We start from the raw sequence: 25,832 nt of genomic DNA on the forward strand, positions 1-25,832 counted from the left end.
ACATTCATCAAAATATACTAGATGTTCTACGTTCGATTGATCACACCCTGTTAATTAAAAACGTAGCTTGTCTTTCGTTTATGGTTAATATAAGGGCATTACCTATGAAATTGCCGTTTTGTATGAAAAAATTTAAACTAATTTTTATGTATGCATGTATTTTTTATTTGTATTAATCGAAGTAATCACCCATGCAACCAATGCATCTGTGCTAACGAACCGACAGTTTATTGATGCCCTTCTTAAGACTTTCTTTAAAGAAATCAGCTGGACGGGAGGCAATAAATTCTTCAAAGGCATTTTGTACTGCCTCTCGGGTATTGAATTTTTTCCCCTTCATGAAGTTATCCAAATTCCTGAAAGAGTAGTAGTCTGTAGGCGCAAGATCAGGTGAGTAGGGCGGATGACGGAGAGCTTCCAACCCCAGTTTTTGCAACTTGGAGACCGTCTGCTGTGCAGTATGAGGTCGCGCGTTGTCGTGCAGCGGAGACGAGCGATTAACCAATTCTGGTTGGAGATGTGCCAGCTTCTCCATCATTGTGTTCAGTTCTTCACAGTATATATCTGCAGTAATGCTCACCCCATTTGGTAAGAAGCTGTGATGAATCACAGCTGAACCAGGATCCAACCAACTTGCTGAGCGCTTGCGGTTATCAAACAGAATCCATTTTTCATCGCAGGTAACAATGCGGTTCAAAATTCCTTCATTTGTGTGTCTGTTTAGCAGTACAAGGCACGTCTCGATGCGTACTTCGCGCTGGCGATCATTCAGTTCGTGGGGCACCCATTTGTCAAGCTTTTTTACCTTGCCATTTTGACGCAAATGGACCAATATTGTTTTGACGCTAACGTCGAAAGCTGCTGCTAATTCAGCCGTAGATTGTGTAATATCAGCTTCCACAATCGCCTTTTATTCGTCATTATCGACCAAAGTCTTCGGAAGATCGCGAGGTTCATTTTTCAGGTCGAAATTTCCAAAACGGAAGTGAGCAAACCAATAACCGTTTGTAGTGTTAGCTCCGTAAACGTCGTTGATGTTATGTGCCGCTTGTGCCGCGTTGCTGCCACGACGATACTCATATTCCATAATTACTCGAATTTTTAACGTATCCATGATGACGAAAAAGATTGAAACGCGATGAAAACGTAACACTTATCAATAAACAAATGATTACTTTTGGAAAAAGAATTCCATGTTATAAAATAAAAATAATTTGAAATTAGAATCCTGAGCCAAACATAAATTATTTTGATTTGAAATGGCCAGTACCGTAGAACGGCAATTTCATAGGTATATATACCTATTAATTGGTCACCATATTATAGACTTGATTCAATAATGAACTGCGTAAGTGAAGCCAGATCAATGCTTAGGATCTTAATGCAGGCCAAATTTACGAACAATTTTTAAGAGCACTTAAAGCAAGTCACACTCAAATCAATGTCTAATGTGGAAATAATTTGTCCTTATGTTTATTCCGGTCTTTGCGTAACATAAGCTCACCGGAAACTCTACACGTTTGTATCGGAAATTATTAGGAATTTCTCTGAGATTATTTCGAGGTATGAACAACGTTATTTTTTAAGCTGCAACCTGTCGAAAACACGACGCGGAAATTAATGCTATGAGTTTAAATTCAGAAATTCTACGCCATTCTTAAATGTATCTATGTGTTACCGGCATAATCTGATATTCTTAGAATGCATGAAACATTATTCATTTTTTACTTTACCTAGACATGCTATACTCAGTCGGTAATATGGAAGGTCAATAATGTCTGCGAAGGAATTTTGTATTTCTCCTTGAATGGAATAATTTTTTACCGAGTAAAAAATTGTCTAAATCACGGAAATAACGATAGTTGATTGGGCCCAGCAGCCTAAAATAACACTCTAAGAAAAAGCGATTCACTCGATTGTATGAAACGTGCAGTCATGACAGCTATAATCTTGTAAAAAACGGAGATTGCGGAAATCCACTACGTTTTCAGCATCTGTTCGCTTTCAAACTTAGCTGGATTATACTTCGTCGCCAATCGCCGTACTCTAATTACTACTATTTCAAACTAATGTCAAATCACTGCACTTTTCATGCTAAACTAAATTTCAATTTTTACTTAGGCAATTCCGCCTCTTATTACGTAATATTTACATACTTTGGGGGCCAGCTCTGTTGAGCAACAAGGATGTCAAAGGGTTTCTAAATGCAGAGTTAAAACGGTTTCGAAGGCTGGTCTGAATATCGGTCGACGAGTAGATATTGTCTCGGTGCGAGTTATGCTATCATTTTAATAGCTCAGCACAATAGACATCTGCAAGATCTGCAAGAAGCCTATAACATGTATTGCTTAGGAAATAATTGACCAGTGCGGATAAGCACGGATTTTCTATCAAGACCTCCTTTGTGTAGACCCCCAAAAAGGATCAAGCTTTCACAATATCTCCTAAAAATCCCCTACTGTAGCTGAACGTCCTGCTCGTCTCATCACTTATTAATTGACAATTATAAAAAAATACCGCTTTTGGACAATACTCCTCTGTCGTAGAATCTAAGTTTCTTGAAATTTCGAGAGATTACCAATACTACGGTCATCTGGTAGGCAATCCGATTTCAAAGCCAAATTGGCTTTGAAGTAAATGGAGTTCATTCATACAGCGGGACAATACCATTCAATCCGGCCCATATTCTAGCGCACTATAAGGCCACATAAGGATATTCGAATCTCAAGGGCAGTATGACATGATTGCTGCTTCGTTCCACCAATTCATGATACATGTAGGATACTATAATGGGTGCATTTACCACATTATGATGAGATTTATTGCTAAGCACTAGGCAGTTTTTAGATATAGGTTCATATTGCACTTATTTACTGAGCAAATTAAAAACAAAATAAACCAAATAATCTGATCTCATCTAGTTGTGAAGAAGAATTCCTCTAAAGTCAGTCCACAACATGGCTACCTTTAAATAAAACGCTTTTAATGGATTAAAACGCGTGTAATTGTAGCTGTGTTTACATTAGATTTTTGCGTAAAAGTTACATTTGAAATGAGGGGAACTGCCGATGAAATGATAGTATTTGTCATAGTTCTTATTATGAAGTATAGCGCCATTTATTTCCTCGGAGGTGGTGTTTGCTATAGACAAATGGTTTTTGACAAAATTTACTGACAGTTTCCCCTTCTTTTTGGTATGTGTAGCTCTCTGCTCTGTTAAAATTTGGGTGTTTTTTTCATTTCAATGTCTTCACGTACCCGTCTTTCGAGAAATCTATAGTCTTTTATCAAAACTTTTTGAAGGATCCCGAGAGGGTTATATATGAATAATATGCAGTCCTAGGACATGTTGCTAGGATGACAGATGATTTCAACCCACCACCAGGAAACATATATATGTTCTCCTGGTGTCTATGTAATAATACGTCGAGTGCATGACGTCAGAATATATTTAAAATGTACTCGCGTCATACATAGGACAATCTCCTCTTCAACTCTGATCGCCTAGTACCAAAACACTGTATAATGCTTCCTATCTCATTTTCGCCTACGTTAAATCTTATTAATTTATGTGTCTGTCACTTTTTAATGTCGCGCTTTTTCGTTTTATCGAATTTCAAATCATAACGATGCTAAAGAAGATTTCACTTCGATAACAAACTATTTAACTAAATAAATTCATAAGAAATTTACAATCGGAACCATTTGAATTAAACAGATGAAATAAATTACCATTGTTAATCTTATCACTCGTTTTACAAATTGATAATGCATCACAAGCGTTCCGTAACAATGAACTTAATGCAAAAAATTGACCTTCAATTTGTGGGTCATCTACTAACACCTCTGTGTTCGCGCCACAGTCCAATAATATCGATAGGTTGCATAACACAGAGATAGTGAATGAGGTTATGTTACACATTCTATACTATCACCGCATACTTTTGGCGGGAAACCTGAAGTAGTTTCAAGAGAACCGGCGCGTGCGCACCACGCGTATATCCATACTTTCAAACTCTATGCGCTCGCGAACGTTTTGTCTCTGAATCTTTTTGTTCCAACAATTTGTTAAATGGAAGTATTGAGGACATCCTCATTTCCCATTGTTGTGATACTCTTTAACATGCTGTGAATATTCTTTGTTAGCTTACAATAGCAGTTTTAGTTCTACTTTCGTAAAATTTAAATACAGCTATCCGGTGAATTTAAAACACTGGTACAAAAATTATTCGTCAAAAGGACTCCTATAAGAGCTGGATTAATACAGGTTTGTAATCTAAATTAATATTATAATATATTAAACTGAAATTTTCGTATGTTTAACACTAACCAACATAAAAACTATATAATCGCACTTAACAATTTTATCTCCTATAGGAATTATAAATTGAAATTATCAGAAAACAACCCTTTTCAAATTTAAAAACTATATAAATCAAATCTACAGGCTGTATCTCCGCTTGTATCAAATAACAACTAATATTATAAATGTGAATGTAAGTTTGTTTGTTACCCTTTGACGCCGGAGCTACTCAACCCATCATGATATAATTTGGTACAGCGATAGACCAGAGCTTGGGAAATAACTTAGGCTTAATATATATTTTATCCCGGAAAAATCTATGGTTCCCGCGGGATATGTGCAAAGTTTATTCACGTCGATGAGCTATAACTATACCAATAGGAGGTTTAGTTTGCAAGAGCAATCTTCCTCGAAATAAGATTCATATAATATTTTGGGATCGGGAACGAAAACGTCAACCGGAACTGGAATAGGACATAAAATAGTCATCAATTCCAAACTTGCTTATTATTTTTAAAAACCCTTTATCTAGGCGGACGAAGTCGCAGGCATCAGCTAGTTTTATTAAAAGTAATAAAATAATAACAATACTTACGTTAACGTCTTAAATTCTTAATTAACATTAAAACAACAAAAACAAATGAATATAAACAATATTATTGGTAATTATTATCATAATTATATAACATCTATTAATATAGAGATACTGTTACGGAATAATTAATTAGTTGCAATCATAAATTCTAATGAAGCAGGCACCTGGACTGCATTTATCATTAACTGAATTCTTGCAGAAGTAACCAGTTACATGTGTTCTTTTATGTAAGTAAAACTTTAACACGCTTAACGTTCTTACGTTCGGGTAATATATGTAAGCACTGATCCCTTTTGCCCCATTTTATGCTCAATTCAAATTCAAATTCAAATATTTTTTGAAAGTCAAAAACTACCACCCATTCCAAAATGAATGCCTCAGACCTAAGAAGAACGGGCGCAACAAACTCAGCGGGCTTTTTTTTCATCGAAAAAGTATGTCTACAAAGTAATATTGTACAATTAAATTTATTATTGAATAGCCTGAGGGCGGTCACCCCATTCCCAATCTGTGGGATCATTAAGAAAGTCATTTATGTTATAGTAACCTTTACCACACAAACGTTTTTTAACAATTCTTTTGAACAACGTAATACTTTTGTTTTGAACATTTTCTGGGATCTTGTTGTAAAATCATATACATCGCCCCACAAAAGACTTACTTACTCGGCTTAGCCGAGTAGTAGGCATTATAAGTTTATGTCTGTTCCTTGTATAATTATTGCTGGGTATAAGTAATTCTTAGCAATACTTAATAGTTACATAGTATATCTATATCTTTTTATATATATAATTCTTCTGTACGTGTGTTGACAGTGACCTCCTCCTAAGCGGCTGAATCGATTTGAATGAATTTTTCTGTGTGTTCAAGTAGATTCGAGGATGACTTAGATTGACAATTGAACTACCTCCTAAATGACTGGACTGATTTTGATGATTTTTTGGTTTGTCAATACAGTCCATTCTCCTACGTATGCTAGTGATCTCCTAACGTCTAAGCCGATTTTTCAAAAACACGTGTACAGGACAACATCTGTCGGGTCCGCTGGTTAATATAAAGTACAAGGTTGGGGTTGGAAATTTTATTCCACAGCAACCACAATAGGAACAGAACCATATAGGATTGGGATCAAAAACTTTTTAGGTTCAAACACTTCCCATAGATTTACATTCAAAATCGACTACATGTAATCGCGAAACTGGACATAATTTGTAAACTAATTGAAGCATATTTTCTAAGTTTTAACTACCATTGCATATGCTCTACCAGGCATGCATATATGGGTAGGAGACACGTGAGGTACGAGCAGGATGTCACTAATAAATAATATACTTTCGAAAAAGTACATTTAGGTATATGTAGGTAATATTATGTTGACACCAGTGGGAGGCTCGTTTCCACAGGATGCCGGCTAGGTTATGGGTACCACAACGGCGCCTATTTCTGCCGTGAAGCAGTTATGTGTAAGCATTATTGTGATTCGGTCTGAAGGGCGTCGTAGCTGGTGCAATAACTGGGCAAATGAAACTTAAAAACTCAGAAGTTTTGGGTTTTTCAAGAACCCTGCATTGTAATGGGCAAGGCGTATCAGTTACCATCAACTGAAGGTCCTGCTCGTCTCGTCACTTATTGTCATAAAAAAGGATGCTATCACATATCTATGGCATCTACCACAACGGCGTCTTTTTCGAAAGACGCTTTAGTTAGTGTAATAACTTGGTTAATGAAACTTAACATCTTATGTCTTAATGAGTGCAATTGTTATGCTACTCAGGATTTTGGTTTCAATCAAAAATCCTGAGAGGCACTGCGTTGTAAAGGGCAGGTGGTATAATTTACCATAAGTTACCTACCCGTCTCGTCACTTTTTTCATTAAAAAATGTTTTATTTGCCTCAAAAGATCCAACGCTAATGCTGAGTAGTACTTAAGTGTTACATTTATAACAGTTTTTATTTGTGAGGAGCTGGTGTTTGAAGTTGACCCTAACAAACAGATGATCAGGACCTCTCCTCAACTTTTCAGTAAGGATATATATCAAGAAAAAATACAACAATCGTGTCTAGATACATTGTTTCCAATAAACAATGAAGCCAGTGTAACTCAACTCAATATTGTCTGTCTTGCATTGGCAACACCATATGAATCACAGGACCAGATTATTAAAAGGTTGTAGTAAAAAAGAGATAAAAGGATTAACAAATGTTTGTAAGCCGGACATTAGTCACAAAACTAAACAAAAATTGGACATTTCAGAACACGCAATAGTTAACGTTGAGTCATAAACTGTATTTATGAATGACTAAATAGCAGCCTAAGTCTGCGTTGGTTATGTGGGACGCACGTGAAAACCTAGGACTACCCACTAAACACCACCTGCAGTTGGCTTTGGGCAGGTGCCCTCTAAGCCTTCATCGAAGGCGACCTTCTCTTGGGGAGAGAGAGGCACAAGCGGCACTCCCTATGGAGTATCCGCTAAGATAAATAGCTGCACCAACTTTGTCCAATTAGAAATAAATGATTAAAATGGTTTCGGTAAGTTACAAGAGCATACTAGTACCAAATCATAAAGCTTATTCATAATTATTATATTCGCTATGACTCTTACTTAGATTAAAATTTGGTCTAAAAATATAATAATAATAAACACAAAAATTTAAACAACTGAAAAGTAATAAACTATTGAAATACAATTGTGTGTCTTCCTCCGCATTTATCACGGGGAGTGTTCCGAAGAGCTGTTTAATCTGATTCCTGCCGCCGAATTCCACCTTCGCGCCACAAGTTAGGATATCATCCCCAGGATGTGTGGCGGTCCTCCACAGTGCGGTTTTCAAGGAGCTTTCTTCCACGTACTACAAAGCTGTGGAATGAACTTCCTTGTGCGGTGTTTCCGGTACGATATGACATGGGTACCTTCAAAAAAAAGCGCGTACACCTTCCTTAAAGGCCGGCAACGCCCCTGTGATTGCTCTGGTATTGCAAGAGATTGTGGGCGGCGGTGATCACTTACACAACAGGTGCCCCGTACGCTCGTACGTCCTCCTATTCCATAAAAAAAAACAATGTCCGTGCCAAATACAAAAACCTGATTTAATTCTAATTTTGCACGAAAAAAAGGACTTATTATTCATTATACATTGTACTTATTGTTCGTAATACATTGTACTTATTGTACATTATACATTATTAACAGAATAGATTCTCAAATATAAAAAATGGTGTAAATACGCATTTAAAAGATGCAGTATACACTAAGAGAAAAAGGGGATGTAATGGCTGGTGTAAACTGTTCTTAATATTCATGTTTATTAGGTTATTTTTTTCATTTTTTGTTATTTAACAGCACCTATACCTTCTTATGTATAAAAATAAAATATTGATATAAATACTTCTTAATTACAGTCGTTGTGAGCGAAGTGATGCATCTGCACCACGCATAAACCTACACAGGTTTCTGTGGCATATTAGTCTTAAGTTTTCATTGAACTCTTTTTTTTAATATGAATAATAAAAAAAGTACTTTTGGTGTCTTATCGTCCACGCGACGAAATCGCGGGCAACAACTAGTGAGTCATAATGGTAAATGTTTACTAACAATGCAATGGTGATTAGTGTTTGACAATGAAGTTTCGGTCATCTTTGATGAAGGTAATTAACTCGTCATAGCTTTTTGTAAAGTAAATCGGTCATGCAAAACAGTTAAACATGCGTCTAAGTCACGCGATAACTTAATGATTACTAATTTTTATGTATTTGATATGGGTATATAGGAAACATTTTTGAATTAAGATTTTCTTAAGCTGTCAAGCTAAGCCTCTTTAGCACTCGTAAATCATTTCAAACAGAGGAAGTACTGAACGACATATTATGAAGGTGCAGTGATACACAAATACTGGCACTAGTCACTTGAATACATTCTACTAGAGCTAATGATAATTGAAGATTTCCCTCGACTCGGGGACATTGGTTAGGATAACCAGAGCCAGTGGGTATTTCCTGCCGGTTCGGCTGTACATTTTGTGTACAGCCTTGGTCTTGAACCCTTGCTTGGTCAGGTCCTCCAGGATGATAAGGGACGCCACGTAGAATGGCTTACAGATACATAAAAAATAATCATACTAGGTAATATTGGATTAATCTTTGATAGCGTGTTTCATTTAATTCACTAAATACAGCGCCATCTATGATTACATAGAGTTAACTTAACTGTAGTTGAACAAGTACCATCTCACTTGCGTAGCAAGGCAGCTGTACTAATATAGGTTTACAAAAAGCGGCCAAGTGCGAGTCGGATTCGCCCATTACGGTTCCGTAGCAGTAAGTAAATTATGAAATTAGCTATTTTTTTCTATATTTGAGTTGATTGAATGAAAGGTAAATTGCGGTTTACGATTTATGACGTATTAAACATAAACTACTAGCTAGATTTCGTTCCAACAAATTTTCGAATGAAGTTTGTACGGCAATTGGTACGTTTGTCGGCACTTACATCATATATTTTTTTTAGTTTTATCATTCTCTTATTTTTGAAGTTACGGGCACATTTTAGCACTTTGGAAGTGTCTCTCGCGCAAATTATTCAGTTTAGAAATAAATTATATTAGAAACCTCAATATCATTTTTGAAGACCTATCCATAGATAGGGTTACTCCACACGTATGGGTTTGATAAAAAAACAATTTCAGTTTCAGTTCTACGTATGGGGAGCACTCAAAATATATTATTGTTTTTTTTTTCTATTTTTGTGTAATAATCTTAATGCGGTTCACAGAATACCTCTACATACCTAGTTTCAACAGTATAGTTCGTATAGTTTCGGAAAAAAGTGGCTGTGACATACAGACAGACATGACGAACCACAAGGGTTCCGTTTTTTGCCATTTGGCTACGGAACCCTAAAAAACGATATAGGCTTATAAAAAATACTAAAAACGATATTATTTCGACGCTAAGCATATGCGTAAGCGCCTCAATCACCTAATCAAATTTATAAAGGTGCTCCCACACTACTGTTAAAGAATGTTTAACAACATTTCCTGACATTCACAATGTTATAAAGCGTTTCCTTGTTAGGTAATGTTAGTAAACATTGTTAGTTACCAAATTGTAACAAATAAAACATTTGTTTTCATTTGTTTGTAAACATATTGAATCTCGGCGACAGAAGGGTGCGGAGACTGCGGGGCTCACACTAGCGTGCTCCGCGCCGCGGGACGTCATGACGTAATGTTTTCGTATGTTGTATTCGAATTTAAATTCAAATTCAAATATTTTATTCAAAAAAGGATATACTATCACTTATTGATAATCAAAAACTACCACCCATTCCAAAATGTATGCCTCAGACCTGAGAACAAGGGCGCAACAAATACGGCTTCATTTTTTGTAAAAATATGGTTACAATCTAAAATCGTACAATAAATTTATTAAGTATTTAATACCATGGTCGCGGTCGCTCCATTTCCAATCTGTGGTATCATTAAGAAAGTCATTTATGTTTTAGTAACCTTTACCACACAAACGTTTCTTAACAATTCTTTTGAATTTCGTAATACACTTATTTTAAACATTTAAAATACTTTTTAGCTCGACTATAAATGCTTGTAGACATTTTTCACCAGTGTAGGAGCTCAACTCATAACATCTAACAATTCCTAATATTTGTTAGCAAGTATTAATGTATTGAAAATATTTTTTTTATAACAGCAGTGTGTTGGTACTCGCATAAAGTATTTTTTGTACATAAATAAAATTTGAAAAACAACAAAATTTTATGAACGATGCTAGACTCAAAACCACGTCCTCCTGCGTTCCGTGTCGGTGCTCTAACCAACTGAGCAAACCGTTCGAGTGACGTTATAAAATCTTGTATGCTTTGTTCAACTCTCAGGTTGTGTTAATTTTTCATTCATTTCAGGTAATTTTTTTTTGTATTTCGCTCTGAAGCGCGTCGTAGCTAGTGAAATTACTGGGCAAGTGAGACTTAAAATCTTATGTTTCAAGGTGACGAGCGCAATTGTAGTGCTACTCAGAACTTTTGGGTTTTTCAAGAATCCTGAGCGGCACTGTATTGTAATGAGAATCTGCTGGTTTCGTCTCTTACTTTCATTAAAAAAAGCAAAATAGTTGTAATGTTTATAACTCATAATAGCGGGAAGAAACTGTTAATGGCAAAAGTGTGAACACCAGTGTTAAGTATTTCGACGTCCAATTTTAAACCTTTCATAATAGCCGTCGTTGAGACCCATAAAATGTAAAAACATGATCAAAGTCGGCTCTCATTCACATTTATAACTCTAATTCTCAACAAACCGCAATAAAAAGTCAATAAATTCGAATATCTGGGAAATGAAGATGTTCATCTTAGACGGGATACTTTTTGCCGCCACAACAATAATACAAAAGTATTCGACAATAATGTTTGTTCAAGTTGATGTCCTGATTATTATTAACAAAGAATTATATTCATTCGGCTTAGAAATTAAATTATAGACATAATAATAATATAATATTGACACAATTGTACACAAATTATCTTGCCCCAATCTAGGCATAACCTGTAATATGGATACAAGATAATGATAAATTTAATACAATATACTTACTTAAACATAAATACATATAAACATCCATGACTCGGAAACAAACATCCATATTCATCATATAAATTATTGCACTTACTGGGATTCGAACCCGGGACCTCTAGCTTAGTAGTCAGAGTCACTAACCATTCGGCTATATGGGTCGTCGTCGTCGTCATAATATGATCCACTTGCATAGTTTTCTTCAGCTTTTAAAAAAATGTGTTTCTTATGTAAACATCCTTTATTTTGAGCAGTTCGTACCAACAAATTATGTTGCAATAGTAAATAGCATCACCTTAGCTTATTTAAACGTCTAGATTACTATGACAGTTGTGAAAACGTCGAAAAAAAATAAACTTTAGAACTACCCTCTATTTTGAGTAATTCACGCACACTTACACAAAGTGAGTATAAATAAAGTATACATATCGCGAGTGTAAGAAGTAAATGAAATGAAATGAAATGAAATTTATTTGCAGGAAACATTGTACTTAAGGTGTTAACAATATAATGGATAATCAATATAGTAGTTTGTCACGCACACTAATTTAATTCGAATTCAAATATGTTTATTCAAAATAGGATTCAAAATCACTTATTGAACTTGAAAACCCAACCCATTCAAAATACAGAATGCCTTAGACCTGAGCGGACTTTTTTTTATATAAAAATATGTATTTCAATGTAATATCGTACAATAAACGTGTTCGCTTTATTCCCAGTCCGTGGTGTCATTAAGAAAATCGTTTATGCTATAGTAACCTTTCCCACACAAACGTTTTTTAACAATTCTTTTAAATTTCGTAACACATTTACTATCGTTGACTTTTCTGTCCCAATAAACGTTTCGACGGTAACTAACCTTACCCGTACACACTGTCTGTCAATGGGGTGACGTATAGCTTACCAGCGATAGAAGTTTGTATGTAAATTGCAACAGTGAACTGGCGATAAGAATGACTTATTAGGTACTTATATTGGGTCAACTTCAAATTATTGACAGCTAATTACTGACAGAAGAAGGTAGTAGTTTCCAATATACTATCTGTAGATAGTATATTGGAAACGGCCGTAAGAGCTTCACTTTAAATAGTTAATTTTTAATTTGGCTATTTATCTAACATTTACATAGTTACGCTGTCTTATAATCACTCTCTATTACAGATCGGTTGATTGATCCGCTTGTCGATAACAGATTATACAACACTAGGTGTAACATAGGAACACATTAAGTTTGTTTATCTAACTATTGCGTTACTACATTATTGTATCAATAATAAACATAATTACTTTGAAATAAGTAAGTGTTTATTATCCGTAGTACAGATTTTATATAACTTTACTATTATAAACCATAAGCATATTATACAGTAAAAACTACTTTGTTTTCTAAAAATTGTCTTGCCATGTGTATTCAATTATTTAGTTAACTTCCCGATGCTACTGAAATGTTGAATATCGGTCCTTTTAAAACTCAATTATATCAATGGCTAATTAATTACAATTTTTATAATATATCTGACTTTTTAAATTTGTGATTATCTTTTTTATAATGTTGCGTTAAAATTTGACTACATAATATGTATATGACATGTATATTTTGTGCAGATGCTAATATAATGTAACAATGAAATATTATGTGCTGTAATCTTAGATTTTTTTTATTATATAATGACGTGGAGGTAATGTAATTTGAATGCCTTTTTGGCTAATGTGATGATTCGTATAGAATTATTTTGTTAACTTGTATACACACATTATGCAAATAAATAATTATTATTATTAAACAATAAAATGTAGGTTTTTTCTCTTGTAAAGATAAACCATAATACTGAAATTAATTTTATTTATATGTTACTAGCTGTTGCCTGCGAATTCATCCGCTTCGATAAAGAGTTTTTAAAAATAATAAGCAAGTTTAGTACAGAAGATCATCTCATGTCCTTTTCCAGTTCCGATTCCCGTTTTCGCTCCCGTTTCCAAGATATTATATGAATCTTCTTTCGGGGAAGATTGGAGTGGCAAACTAAACCTACTATTGGTATAGTTGTAGCTCATCGATGTAGGTTTCAGTTGTTCACAAATTCCACGGCAACTATGGATTTTACCGGGATAAATGTAGCCTTTGTCCTCCCCTCTAGTCCAGTTTGTCCAGCTCTAGTTTATCGCTTTACCAAATTTCATTAAAATCCGTTTAGTAGCTCCAACGTAAAAGCGTTACAAACGAACTTACATTCACATTTATAATATTAGTAGAAATATTTTATCGACAATCATTATCCACATGTAGTTTTCCCCACACAAAAAACACTTTTAATTAATTATATACATACTTCAACTTACTTTCGTGAAAGCTGAACAAAGAATTTCAAAAGTATTGGCAAAATGGACACAAGTATTCTTCAACAATTTTGCCAATACAATCGTTTCAATAACAAAAGACATACATTAGTCTTGTGAATAGATGTAGCGGTCGTTATGTAAATAAGATTTTCGCATAACAATAACTATTAACTGTAAATTTAACTTAAACGGATTTAATTAGGAGACAAGCTTACAAAATAGGAAACGCAGAAGTCAATAACCACATTACGTCGAATATGGTAAAACGAGATGATTATTTGCTTTACTTGGTTCTCGCCTACATGAGTATCATTTTCCTGACACACGTAACTATACGTCATCATTTGTAAGAATGTAATATATAAAATTCTCGTGTCATGGTGTTAAACTTTGAACTCGAACCGAAACGGCTTGACCGATTCTCATGAAATATTGAGTGCATATAGGGTAGGTCTGAGAATCGGACAACATCTATTTTTCATCCCCCTAAATGTTAAGGGTGGTCCACACTAAATTTTTTTTTTTAATTTTTATGAGTTTTTTTTTTAAATTTGTTTGATTATGAGTCAGCATTAAAAAATACATACAACTTCAAATTTTCACCCATCTACGATCAACAGTTACTTTTGTATCGCAATTTTAATATTGGCAATACAACGTTTGCTGGTTCAGCTAGTATAATATAGAAATTACATTTCTAGTAGAGCTAAAATGTATAAGTTCTATAATGTATTTATAGTGTGAAATGAACAGTTATTTCGTGAATTTGTTTTAGAAAAAAAAAAAAAACTTTTTTCTGAAACAAATTTTAAGTTCACTAATAAATGTGATTTCTTTTAATTATTTACAACACGCAAATCAAAAATATTTTATTTCGTAGGTAAATTAAATTACATTTGAAATATGTCATTTTTTCATACGGAATTCGCACATTTGCTCTGGCAAGAGCTGTAGAGAAGAACAAGCAAGAAACTCTAAGGTTGCTCTTTTTATAACAGAATTTACAAATTATATGCAAAGACGTTTGACGACCTGTATAGCCGAGTGGTTAGCGATCCTACCTACTAAGCCTCAATCCCGGGTTCGAATCCCGCAAGTGCAAGCATTTATATGAGAATATGGATGTTTGTTTCCGAGTCATGGATGTTTATACTCGTATGTATTTATGTATGTTTAAGTAAATATATTGTTTTTTAATATATCGTTGTCTTGCAACCCATAACACAGGCTATATATGCCTAATTTGGGGCAAGATAATTTGTGTTAAATGTGTGTCAATATTATATTATATTATTACTAGCTGACCCGACAGACGTTCTGTAGATAATAAAAAAAATTCGTTTTATAGGAATTTGTGAATAATATTTCAAAACATCAAGATTAATTCGTAAAAAATGCTTCCTGTTGTTATAATGAAATTGTTTCACAGAGGAAGTGTCAAACCGTGCGTTACTAAAATTATCTCATAGAGAATATGTCCATACCAAACAAATATTGAAAATAAAAATAATTATGGGTCCCAAATCAAAATAAAAACTATCATATCTCTCAAGTTGGACCAAACTGCAATCCATGAAGTAATCCCCGTTAAAATCCGATCATTAGTTTAGGAGTCCATCGCGGACAAACAACGTGTCACGTAATTTATATATATTAAGATATTAAAGTGATGCAACAACGTCAAATACTAAATGCCTTACATGAGTAAGTCAAAAATATTTAAATTAATAAGTAGTTTTTACTTATTAATACTTATATATAAAAAATATATAATAACTTAAACAAAAGATATAAAAAAACCATGCAGCAGACTTCCCGGTGAGAGGATCATCCAGACACGCATAAAGCTATATTTTCAATACGTAACATAATATGAAAGAAGATGTAAATCGGTACTTTTTTTTATAGAAAAGGAGGACAAACGGGCATACGGGTCACCTGATGTTAAGTGATCACCGCCGCCCACATTCTCTTGCAACACGAGAGGAATCACAGGTGGAAGGTGTACGAGCTTTAATTGAAGGTACCCATGTCGTATCGTCCCGGAAACATCGCACAAGGAACCTCATTCCACAGCTTTGTAGTACGTGGAAGAAAGCTCCTTGAAAACCGCACTGTGGAGGACCGCCACACAGATGGTGGGGATGATAACGTAACTTGTGGCGTGTCGTGCGAAGGTGGAATTCAGCGGCTTATGGAGACTCTGACCATATCAAATAAAAAAAATGTTTGGCATAATAATAACTGAGGCATGATCGAATACTTGCGTCATTGCTTAAATTACATATAATGTATTCAGGACATGTTCATACTTTTCACTTTCGTTTGAATGACCGGCATCATATCCTGTTTGCAGTATAATATGTAACAAAAGTAAAAGCTAAAGAATTATAAAGGTGACTTTTATACGACGAGACGAGCAGGACGTTCAGCTGATGTATGTAATTGATACGCCCTGCCCACTACAATGTAGTGCCGATCAGGATTCTTGAAAATACCAAAAATCTGATCGGCACTATAATTGCGGTCGTCACATATTGACATACGATGTTAAGTCTCATTTGCCCAGTAATTTCACTAGATACGGCACCCTTCAGTGCAAAACACAATAATGCTTACACATTAATGCTTCACGGCAGAAATAGGCGCCGTTGTGGTACCCATAATCTAGCTGGCATCCTGTGCAAAGGAGCCTCCAACTGGTATTGATGACTATTTAATGATTAAAATTATATCGTTTTGTTTTTGCTAAGAATAACTTCAAAGATTTGATTGAAACCGATCACCAAATGTACCATCGAACAGTTATTGAAATGACAAATTAGGAAATAGTATAACATCAATCTCCGACTTCAAATTTAGGATTGAGCCCTTAGATTAAGAATTGATCTCCGCTGTAGCAGGCGTAGTCGCAAAGTGTGGCAACTAATACTACGCCCAAGTGGGCGTACTCAAGCCAGGCTCGAACAATGTGTGACGTTGACGTGTAACATGTTTTGTTAAACTTTGCTAAATAATTGAAACAAAAATGCTTTGGTGGTAAAATGGTTGCGTAGTAAAACTTTGTAAAAATAATACTACAAGAAATAAAAAAGACACATATTATCACATATCATCAGTAAGTATTTTGTATTTGATTAATTTCAATGTAATTTAAATGTAATTTTAATAATAACACGAAGCGTATTTAAGTTACAAATTTTGAAAGATGCGATTCAGTGTCAAGATGTCATGCACACAAGCATCCTTAAAAATAGCCAATACAATATAAAGTAGCCGTAATAAAAAAGCTATTGTTCTTAGGTAGTGCGGTATCTGTTTGGAGCGCAGCGGAAACCAATCCTTACTCTAAGATTGAGCCGTAACATTTGTCAAAGTAAAATATATTAACACGAAACTAAATAATATGAAAAACAAAATAAGGCCTTACATTAGCTATGTACACACTAACGTTATTCTTATACAATTGAAATAGATTTCAAAAGCACTCGCGACCGTGAATATGCATGAATAGTATTATAATTTCAATGTTAAATCATAATGGCATTATGTACATGACGAAAGAACAACATAGCACGCATTATGACGCGAATAAGTACCTGTGACACCTACGTATAACCTTATTAAGTAGAGCAAACTAAACTCAAGTTGATTTATCTAAGCGACTGAATCTTAAATTGTACGATAATCACATTAGTTGTCTGTAAATTCGACTAACAGATGATAACTTCACGTATATAAAACTTTATAAGAAAACATCCTTTTTGGGAATATTCATAAAAGTCATAATAATTTTATAGTCAAAATTTTCCGACTGTACTTTTTAAAACATGTGTCGAACTTAGATCGTAAAAAAATTTTTGGTAAAAGAGCCAAAACGATTTAAATAAAAAAAATTTCACTCTACTTTTCATAAAGAAACAACGACCTTGCAAATGGAGTCTTTGATCATATCATATCGACCCGGAAAGACTGAAGAGATACTGAGTCAATAGTTTAGTTGTAAAATCCCCACGCGACGATATAAGGCTAGGACGCCATATTAGTGACGTCATAAAAGGCATTAATTATTTTCTCAAAATTGATCCTATAGAATTCTTTTAGATGTCATTTCTAACACTACCACCGCTTCGGAAACAAATGGCGCTCTGAGAGAGAGGAAGCGGCGCAAGAAACTCTGTCAGCATTTTTTTTTGCGCTCTTATTAATAAAATATACAATGTTGTACTGTCATTGTTATTGCTATATAATAATCATAATCTAGTCCCAGACTATCGGATCGCTTAGATATTCAGCTGCGGAGTAGTAGGATTTATGACTGAGCCATTTTTTAATAAAACATTTAAATTTATTTATAGATAGTGCGTGAACAGTGACTGGGACTTTAATATAAAAGTGTATATATTTACCCTTAAAGCTATTATGTATCTTATGAAGCCTACTAGAATTAGTTACAAGCAATCCCTTATTTCTAGTGTTATGAAAATCAAAATATAGTAACATAAGGCCGTTTGCATATTGACGAAGTCTTGACCAATTCGTTTTTCTTCCAATTATTTCCACTGTCCTAATGTTTTACGTTTTATGTAAATATCACAACATCTTTCATATAACACTTTTTCTTTTTTTACAGAGGGTCCCTTCATAGCTGTGATGAACAATGTATAAACAGAAGATATTGTTATTGGTAAGTGATAATATTATGTTAAGTGATATAAATGAAACAGTCAAAAAATATTCTTTTTTGAATATATTTTAAGTTACCCAGATTCTTTCATTGATTTTCCATCATTATAATTATAATAATCAACATCACAACACAACACCTTTTCATAAATCAATAACACAGATAAAAAAAATCGTTGTTTATTTATTAATAATAATATCCTAGTGATACTTGTTTTGCACACCGTACCAAAGCGACGATGTGACGTCATCGAGCGACGTCAGGTCCAGAGATAAGGCAACCGGGTAGTTGACCAGTGGGAGGCTCCTTTGCACAGGATGCCGGCAGGCTTATGGGTACCACAACGGCGCCTATTTCTGCCGTGAAGCAGTAATGTGTCAGCATTGCTGTGTTTCGGTCTGAAGGGCGCCGTAGCTAGTAATTTTACTGGGCAAATGAGACTTGACATCTTATATCAGAAGGTGACGAGCGCAGTTGTAGTGCCGCTCAGAATTTTTGGGTTTGTCAATAATCTTGAGCGGCACTGCATTGTAATGGGCAGCGCGTATCAATTACCATCAGCTGAATGCTCTCACTCATACTCATACCGCACCCTCACGGCGTAGATCATATTCTTGTGGATTTCATTATGAAATTCAAATAATATGAAAGTGGAAATGAGAAAATGTTTGTGAGCTCAAATAAAATAAAAGTATTTTGAATTACTTACTGTATTCAAAAAAGGTGCTTAAAAATAACGCTAATTATGATTTTTTTATAAAAAAGGAGGACAAACGGGCGTACCTGGTGTTAAGTGATCACCGCCGCCAATTCTCTTGCTCTCTGGTGTTGCTCCTGCGATGGCGGCTTTTACGCAAGGTATACGCGCTTTCTTTAAAGGCACCCATGTTCTGCAAACACTGCACAAGGAAGCTCATTCCTCAGCTTTGTAGTACGTGGAAGAAAGTTTCTTGATAATCGCACTGTGGAGGACCGCCTCACATCCAGATGGTGGGGCTCATATCCTAAATTGTGGTGTGTCGTACGAAGGTGGAATTCGGCGGCAGGATTGATTAGGCTAGTTGTAAATATTTCATATATTTACTCAAATTCAAATCAAATTGAAAAATATTACAAATGCACAAACTAATTTATAAAGAGTAACGAACCGTTGGATAGGAATTTTTTATTGCTCATGCGCGGACTTATTATACATATTACATAACACATTTTATAGTCATGGGTCTGTCTCTTATAAGTTTAGTTATTGCCCAGAATATTTTATTTGTATCAGTCAATTCGGTAAGGCAAGTCGATATTTCTTTCTATCTTTAATTAGTCTGATTTTGTTACAATTACAAAATTTGTATTTGCAACTCTCAGTTGTTGTTAGAGACACTTTATATATACTCTTTCTCTCTTCTATTAACTCTTCCATTTCTCTTTCTGATACTTCTACACCTCGAACATTACCCAAAACATGCCTTGAAAGACGGGTTGGTAATTTTGGCCAATTCCTTACAGGCATGTAGGTATACTTTTAGTTTAAAATAAAAATTTCAAAATATTTATTTCCTCGTTTAGATCCTCGAATCCCTTCACTCTAAACAATATTGTTTTTTTTTTATAATTAAATGAGTACTTATTTATTTCCCTGCAGCTCTTCAGTAAAGATGTCTATTGCATCATTGATAAGGTAAGATCTGTCATAAAATTAGTATATTCAAAAATAGACGCATTCGACGTGAACATAATACTAAAATAAGAATTTCTTATATTGAATGTGAAAACTAATTTAATTATTTCGCAGGGCGTTCCTATTTGTAAATCGGTTGCACCAAGTCGACGGACAATAGTGAATAATAAAATACCAATTAATGAACCATACATTCCTAATACTCAACCAGCTATATTTTATAACTGTTCAAACCTTATATGCGAACCTATAAAATTATATTCAGTATCACAACTGACAAATCCTGACAATAGTTTAAGATATTGTCAAAAAGAACATTTGGAAAATTACAATTGTCAGATACTTAAATACCATTTCATGAAAAATATTGACAAATTACTATTCTTGAAGAACAATATACCTGATAAAGAATTTTATTTAGTTAACTGCATGGTTTATCCTGACGGAGGCCACATTTGCCATAGAAATAATGGCAGTGACAATCAAGGCCATGCCAAACTAGTTGATACGGCAAATATTGTCCGCCCACTAGAAGATAACGTACTATCACAGGATGAATACCTTTGCGAGGAAAGTAAAGAAAGAAACATCGCTTGCGATTTGAACCGTTACGTTCCTTATATATCGGGACTCAAGCAAAAGGAACCAATAATTAGCGACGATAAAATTCTTCTTAAAACAGGCACTTATTTAGTAACTCTTAAGTATACATGCGTGGGTAGCTGGTGCGGTTATGTTGGTAACTATTCTCAAACTCGAAGGGCATATAATCCTCCTGGTGGTAGTATATATCGATGTTATTATGCAAAGCAGCAGCAGATATGTAAAGAACTCTATCCTAGTGGTAAAAAATCAGTATATAATGAACGAGATTGGCTAAGTACGTAAAGCAGTGATCTCAAAGATAAATAAAATGTACAAAAGTTTTAATATAATTATTCACAACATTGCCTGTTTTGCAGTAAATGTTAACTATAATTTTAAATTTCTGTAGAAACCTGAGTGAATACTAATATATATAATGCATGTTAATTCTTTGTTAAATTATTTTAGTCGTAATTAAAATTTCTAAGTTGCGTAGAGATTTTTATTCGACCACAATCTTATTTAAGAGTTTATTAATGTTCTTGATTAAAGAGATCCTCTATAATATTGTCGTAAATATTTTTAATGCGATATGTTAATATCCTTTGGAATAATCTCTAGATTGTGTTATCTAGTTTGATAATGTTAGAAAAATTGTTAACTACGAATAAAAATATATTATAATAGCTGAGCCAGCAAACGTTGTATTGCCGATATTAAAATCGCGATACAAAAGTAACTGTTGATCGTAGATGGGTGAAAATTTGAAGTTGTATGTATTTTTTATGCTGACTCATAATCAAACAAATTTAAAATAAAAATATCAAAAAATTAAAAAAAAAATTTGGCGTGGACCACCCTTAACATTTAGGGGGATGAAAAATAGATGTTGTCGAATTCTCAGACCTACCCAATATGCACTCTAAATTTCATGAGAATCGGTCAAGCCATTTCGAAGGAGTTTAACTACAAACACCGCGACATGAGAATTTTATATATCAGATTAAATGTCATATGCGTAATATGTATTGTAATATGTATTTTAAATAAAATAAATGTTTTGTCTTGGGCCAAGACTTTGCACAGTATCTAGTTTTTTTTGTATATATTTTGGTAGTTCTGGTTATCGGTCTTAATCTACTTTTGTACCACAAAAAAAAATATTTGATTTATTTTTAGTAATTCATATGGCATGGCGTTGATCAGCAAGTTATAATATAATATCATCCCAACAATAGATTTTACTACCTTCCTACCTTTCTCTTCGATGGTTTCCATTGTGTGTACTTCAAAATAAAATACGTGAAAATGAATACGATCATTTATTAACATCATAAAAGCCTAGAATCAAATTAGCAGTTAGAAACTTTTATTTATCTAATAAACTGTAGTTTGCTTTGACTCTATGAAATATGAGCTATATTTCCGCTGGAGGGGTTCTTGGTAAGTACAACATCTGCGCCATCAAGTAATAATGTGTCAATTCAGTTAAACTACATGGCCACATTATCTCAGGACCTCGATGGAACGTGAAGTCCCCTCCCGTTATACCACATGGCCAGATTATCTCAGGATCTCGCTGGAACGTGAAGTCCCCTCCCGTTATACTACATGGCCACATTATCTCAGGATCTCGCTGGAACATGAAGTCCCCTCCCGTTGTACTACATGGCCACATTATCTCAGGATCTCGCTGGAACATGAAGTCCCCTCCCGTTGTACTACATGGCCACATTATCTCAGGATCTCGCTAGAACGTGACATCCCCTTCCGTTGTACTACATGGCCACATTATCTCAGGATCTCGCTGGAACGTGAAGTCCCCTCCCGTTATACTACACGGCCACATTATCTCAGGTCCTTGCTGGAACGTAATGTCCCCTCCCGTTATAGTACACCGTCACATTATCTCTGGACCTCGCTGGAACGTTAAGTCCCCTCCCGTAATACTCACCGTATATGCACACCGTAACAGAGGGACGATGTGACGTCATCGACGTCAGGTCCAGAGATAATGTAACCAGATATTAATTTCAAGCGTTTTAAAGCCATGACCACAATACTGTCAAACGAATGGTCTTCCTTCTCTTTCTCTCGTCGCGCTACACACACTCCTTCTCTTTCACTCCATAGTTTTTTTCGCTGAATTCATCACATGTGGGACGGGACTTAAAGGTATTTATTAAAATGAGCATTAAATTTAAATATGAGACTCTCTCGTTTATCAAAAGTTTAATTATTTACGGTGTTACTACAAAAAATTAATCTAAACATGGCTTAGACGCGTCTTCCTTAGACCCTGACCTAACTATAATAGCGTCAGTGACCTAACAATCACGACGCATAAATTGAAGTTTATCTTTTTCTATTACTAAACATTGTTTAGCTCGTTTTTAGCTAAAACGTCGCTAAGTACAACATATGCCTACTCAAGTGTAAAGAAACAATTATAGGAACGGAACGCATTTTTTGTCAGCTGTCATCTATCTGTCATCATAATTATAATCTAAATCTTCCATAGAGCCAGTTAATGTAAAAAAAAATCTTCCATAGCCGTTAGACACAACTTGATACGTGTTTAAATATGATAGTAAATGTCTCAAGAATTTTGAAGCTAACAATAGAAAGACAGATTTGTAATAGAACTTTTTTGAAACAAATGTTCAACACATATTTTTTTTTTTGTAATAACACAGTGTATGCCTATATTTATAATATTAAGTTTAATAGGACAAAACTACATATTTGTTTGTACTGAACGATAAACTTAAATTTGATTAATTTATGTGACATTGTTCCACGATCGGCATGCGATGTGCATTCCATATTTGTTTCTGAACAATTCAATTAAATTAAACAAACACTATTATGTTTCAATGCCAAGTTTGATCACCACTATTGAGTTTGGTATTGCATTCAATTAATTTCGTTCATGTGTATGTCGATAAGATTAGATATTAAAGGATATATATCTTACTTGATTTCTTAATTATAAATACGTAGATGGCACTGTAAACTTAAATTAACTTAACTTGTAATTTGACTTTCGACAAATCGTGTCCGACTGCTTGACGGTTGAGGATAACCAAATAATGTCATCAACTCTCAATATCGATGTGAATTCTTTAGCTTACTTCAAACACGGCTTTTTTAAAATAAATTAAGAAATATTTAAAAATATATTAAAAACAGTTGCTTTGAAATACAAAAAACATTAGATTAGATTCTTTAGAAAAGCACCTTACAGTTTATATGATAATGGATTTATTTATTTAAACAAAACAAATCTTATAACATTATTTACAATGCTATGACTACATAAAATTAAAACTATCATTACGTGGAAGCGTACAAAGAATACTGGCAGCAATTCCGCGTTGGATAGCAAGGCTGATCCGTTGGCCGAAATAGCTGCCAGCGCTTGGGTTTCCAGTGGCCTTATTGAAGCGCGGTACTTTGTACATTCTCCGCGGCTCTGGGTCCCACGGGCCATGTGTCTCGACACCAAATGGCACAAATTTAAATTCAAATATTTTTATTCAAAATGCATCATGTGACATCACTTATTGAAAGTCAAAAACTACCACCCATTCCTAAACGAATGCCTCAGACCTGAGAAGAACGGGCGCAAAAAACCCAGCGAACATTTTTTTTCTAAAAAATATGTTTACAAAGTAATATTGTACAATTAAACTTATTATTTAATAGCCTGAGGGTGGTCGCTCCATTCCCAATCTGTGGTATCATTAATAAAGTCATTTGTGTTATAGTAACCTTTACCACACAAACGTTTTTTAACAATTCTTTTGAATATCGTAACACTTTTGTTTTGAACATTTTCTGGCATAATTTATTGTAAAAGCATATACATCGTCCCACAAAAGACTTACTAACTCGACTTAGCCGAGTAGTAGGCATTATAAGTTTACTTTAGATGAAAGACTCACTGAGACCGACATATTTGCTACTCTTGCTGTCTTCGGCAGTCGAAGCAGCAGCCCCAACTGGATTATATGAAATATAAAAGATTAATATTATTAGTTCTTAGATAATGTTGGTCAATACCGAGTTACTTAACGATTCGATTGGTTTGAGTGAAAGTGGACAAAGCCTCGACGTACTGTTACCCACATACAGCGGACAATAACATTTTAATTACATAATCATTGTATCAATTTTATGAGCTTCATAAATTCACTTGTCATCTCTTACTTCGTTCACCTTTCAGTAGATATTTAAGTATTATAACCAACTATTAAATAATCCCTTCCATCTTCTATCTACACATATATATAATGAAAATGGTCTTTGTTTGAGACTCTTTCAAGCCTTAACCAGTGATCGTATCGACATGGAACTATCACCATTCTATGCGAAATTTATCCTAGATGGTTTAAGGATACTTATTTTTTTCTATATATAATATTATAAAAATGGTTATTGTTATAGGCTCACTCACGCCTAAGCTACTGATCGTATCGATATGAAACTACCACTATTCAATACGAAATTTATCCTTAATGGTCTATGACTACTTATTGTTTTATTGTATTTGTAATAAGATGAATAAAATTTTATTTTTTTTTCCTTTTAAAATTCGCCCTGCGAAGCGGGCGGGAACGCCTAGTAATATTATAAATTTGAATGTAAGTTTGTTTGTTACGCTTTCACGCCTAAACCACCCAACCCATTCTGATAAAATTTTGTACAGAGATAGGTTAGAGCTTGAAAAAGGGCATGGGCTACCTTTTATTGTTTTATTCTTAAATAAAATAAAGGGGTTGAAATAGGGGATGACAGTTTGTATGGAGATTGTCACTGTCTAAGATAACCATGAAACTTTGTATTTAGGCACTTGATAAGAAATAATTTTTAAATATTTGTTCGAGCATACTTGAAACTTTGACTTACTTGATGAAATAGGAGATTAAAGTTCACAGGGAAATACTATTAAAGAGACTGTCCACAGTGACAAGGGATATGCGATGTATCATAGAAGAGCAGTTTGTATGTGAATTATTTGAAAAGTATTCTAAAAAATAAAAACATTTGCCGAAA

At 34.3% G+C, this 25,832-nt stretch overlaps 3 protein-coding genes across 3 annotated transcripts in view; 2 read left to right on the plus strand and 1 right to left on the minus strand.

The window, feature by feature from the left end:
• Positions 1 to 211: 211 nt before the first annotated feature.
• On the minus strand, positions 212 to 1,114 carry LOC126964722 (histone-lysine N-methyltransferase SETMAR-like). Its single transcript, XM_050807998.1, has 2 exons — positions 1,003 to 1,114; positions 212 to 894 (listed from the first exon to the last, which is right to left on the minus strand). Exons 1-2 carry the CDS (start codon positions 1,112 to 1,114, stop codon positions 212 to 214), a joined length of 795 nt encoding a protein of 264 aa, XP_050663955.1.
• A 2,837-nt stretch (positions 1,115 to 3,951) lies between these two features.
• LOC126964544 (uncharacterized) overlaps positions 3,952 to 25,832 on the plus strand; it is a 58,816-nt gene continuing 36,935 nt past the window's right edge. Inside the window, exons 1-2 of the mRNA XM_050807737.1 lie at positions 3,952 to 4,267; positions 18,461 to 18,514. Coding sequence (XP_050663694.1) covers positions 18,488 to 18,514 — 27 coding nt within the window. The 5' untranslated portion in view covers positions 3,952 to 4,267; positions 18,461 to 18,487. The remainder of the gene's footprint in view (positions 4,268 to 18,460; positions 18,515 to 25,832) is intronic.
• Positions 19,691 to 21,266, plus strand: LOC126964558 (uncharacterized). Its single transcript, XM_050807753.1, has 3 exons — positions 19,691 to 19,795; positions 20,154 to 20,189; positions 20,304 to 21,266. The coding sequence occupies exons 1-3, from the start codon at positions 19,733 to 19,735 to the stop codon at positions 21,075 to 21,077; spliced, it is 873 nt and encodes a 290-aa protein (XP_050663710.1). The 5' UTR covers positions 19,691 to 19,732; the 3' UTR covers positions 21,078 to 21,266.

Source organism: Leptidea sinapis, chromosome 5 (assembly GCF_905404315.1).
Source record: "Leptidea sinapis chromosome 5, ilLepSina1.1, whole genome shotgun sequence".
Taxonomy (NCBI): Eukaryota; Metazoa; Arthropoda; class Insecta; order Lepidoptera; family Pieridae; genus Leptidea; species Leptidea sinapis.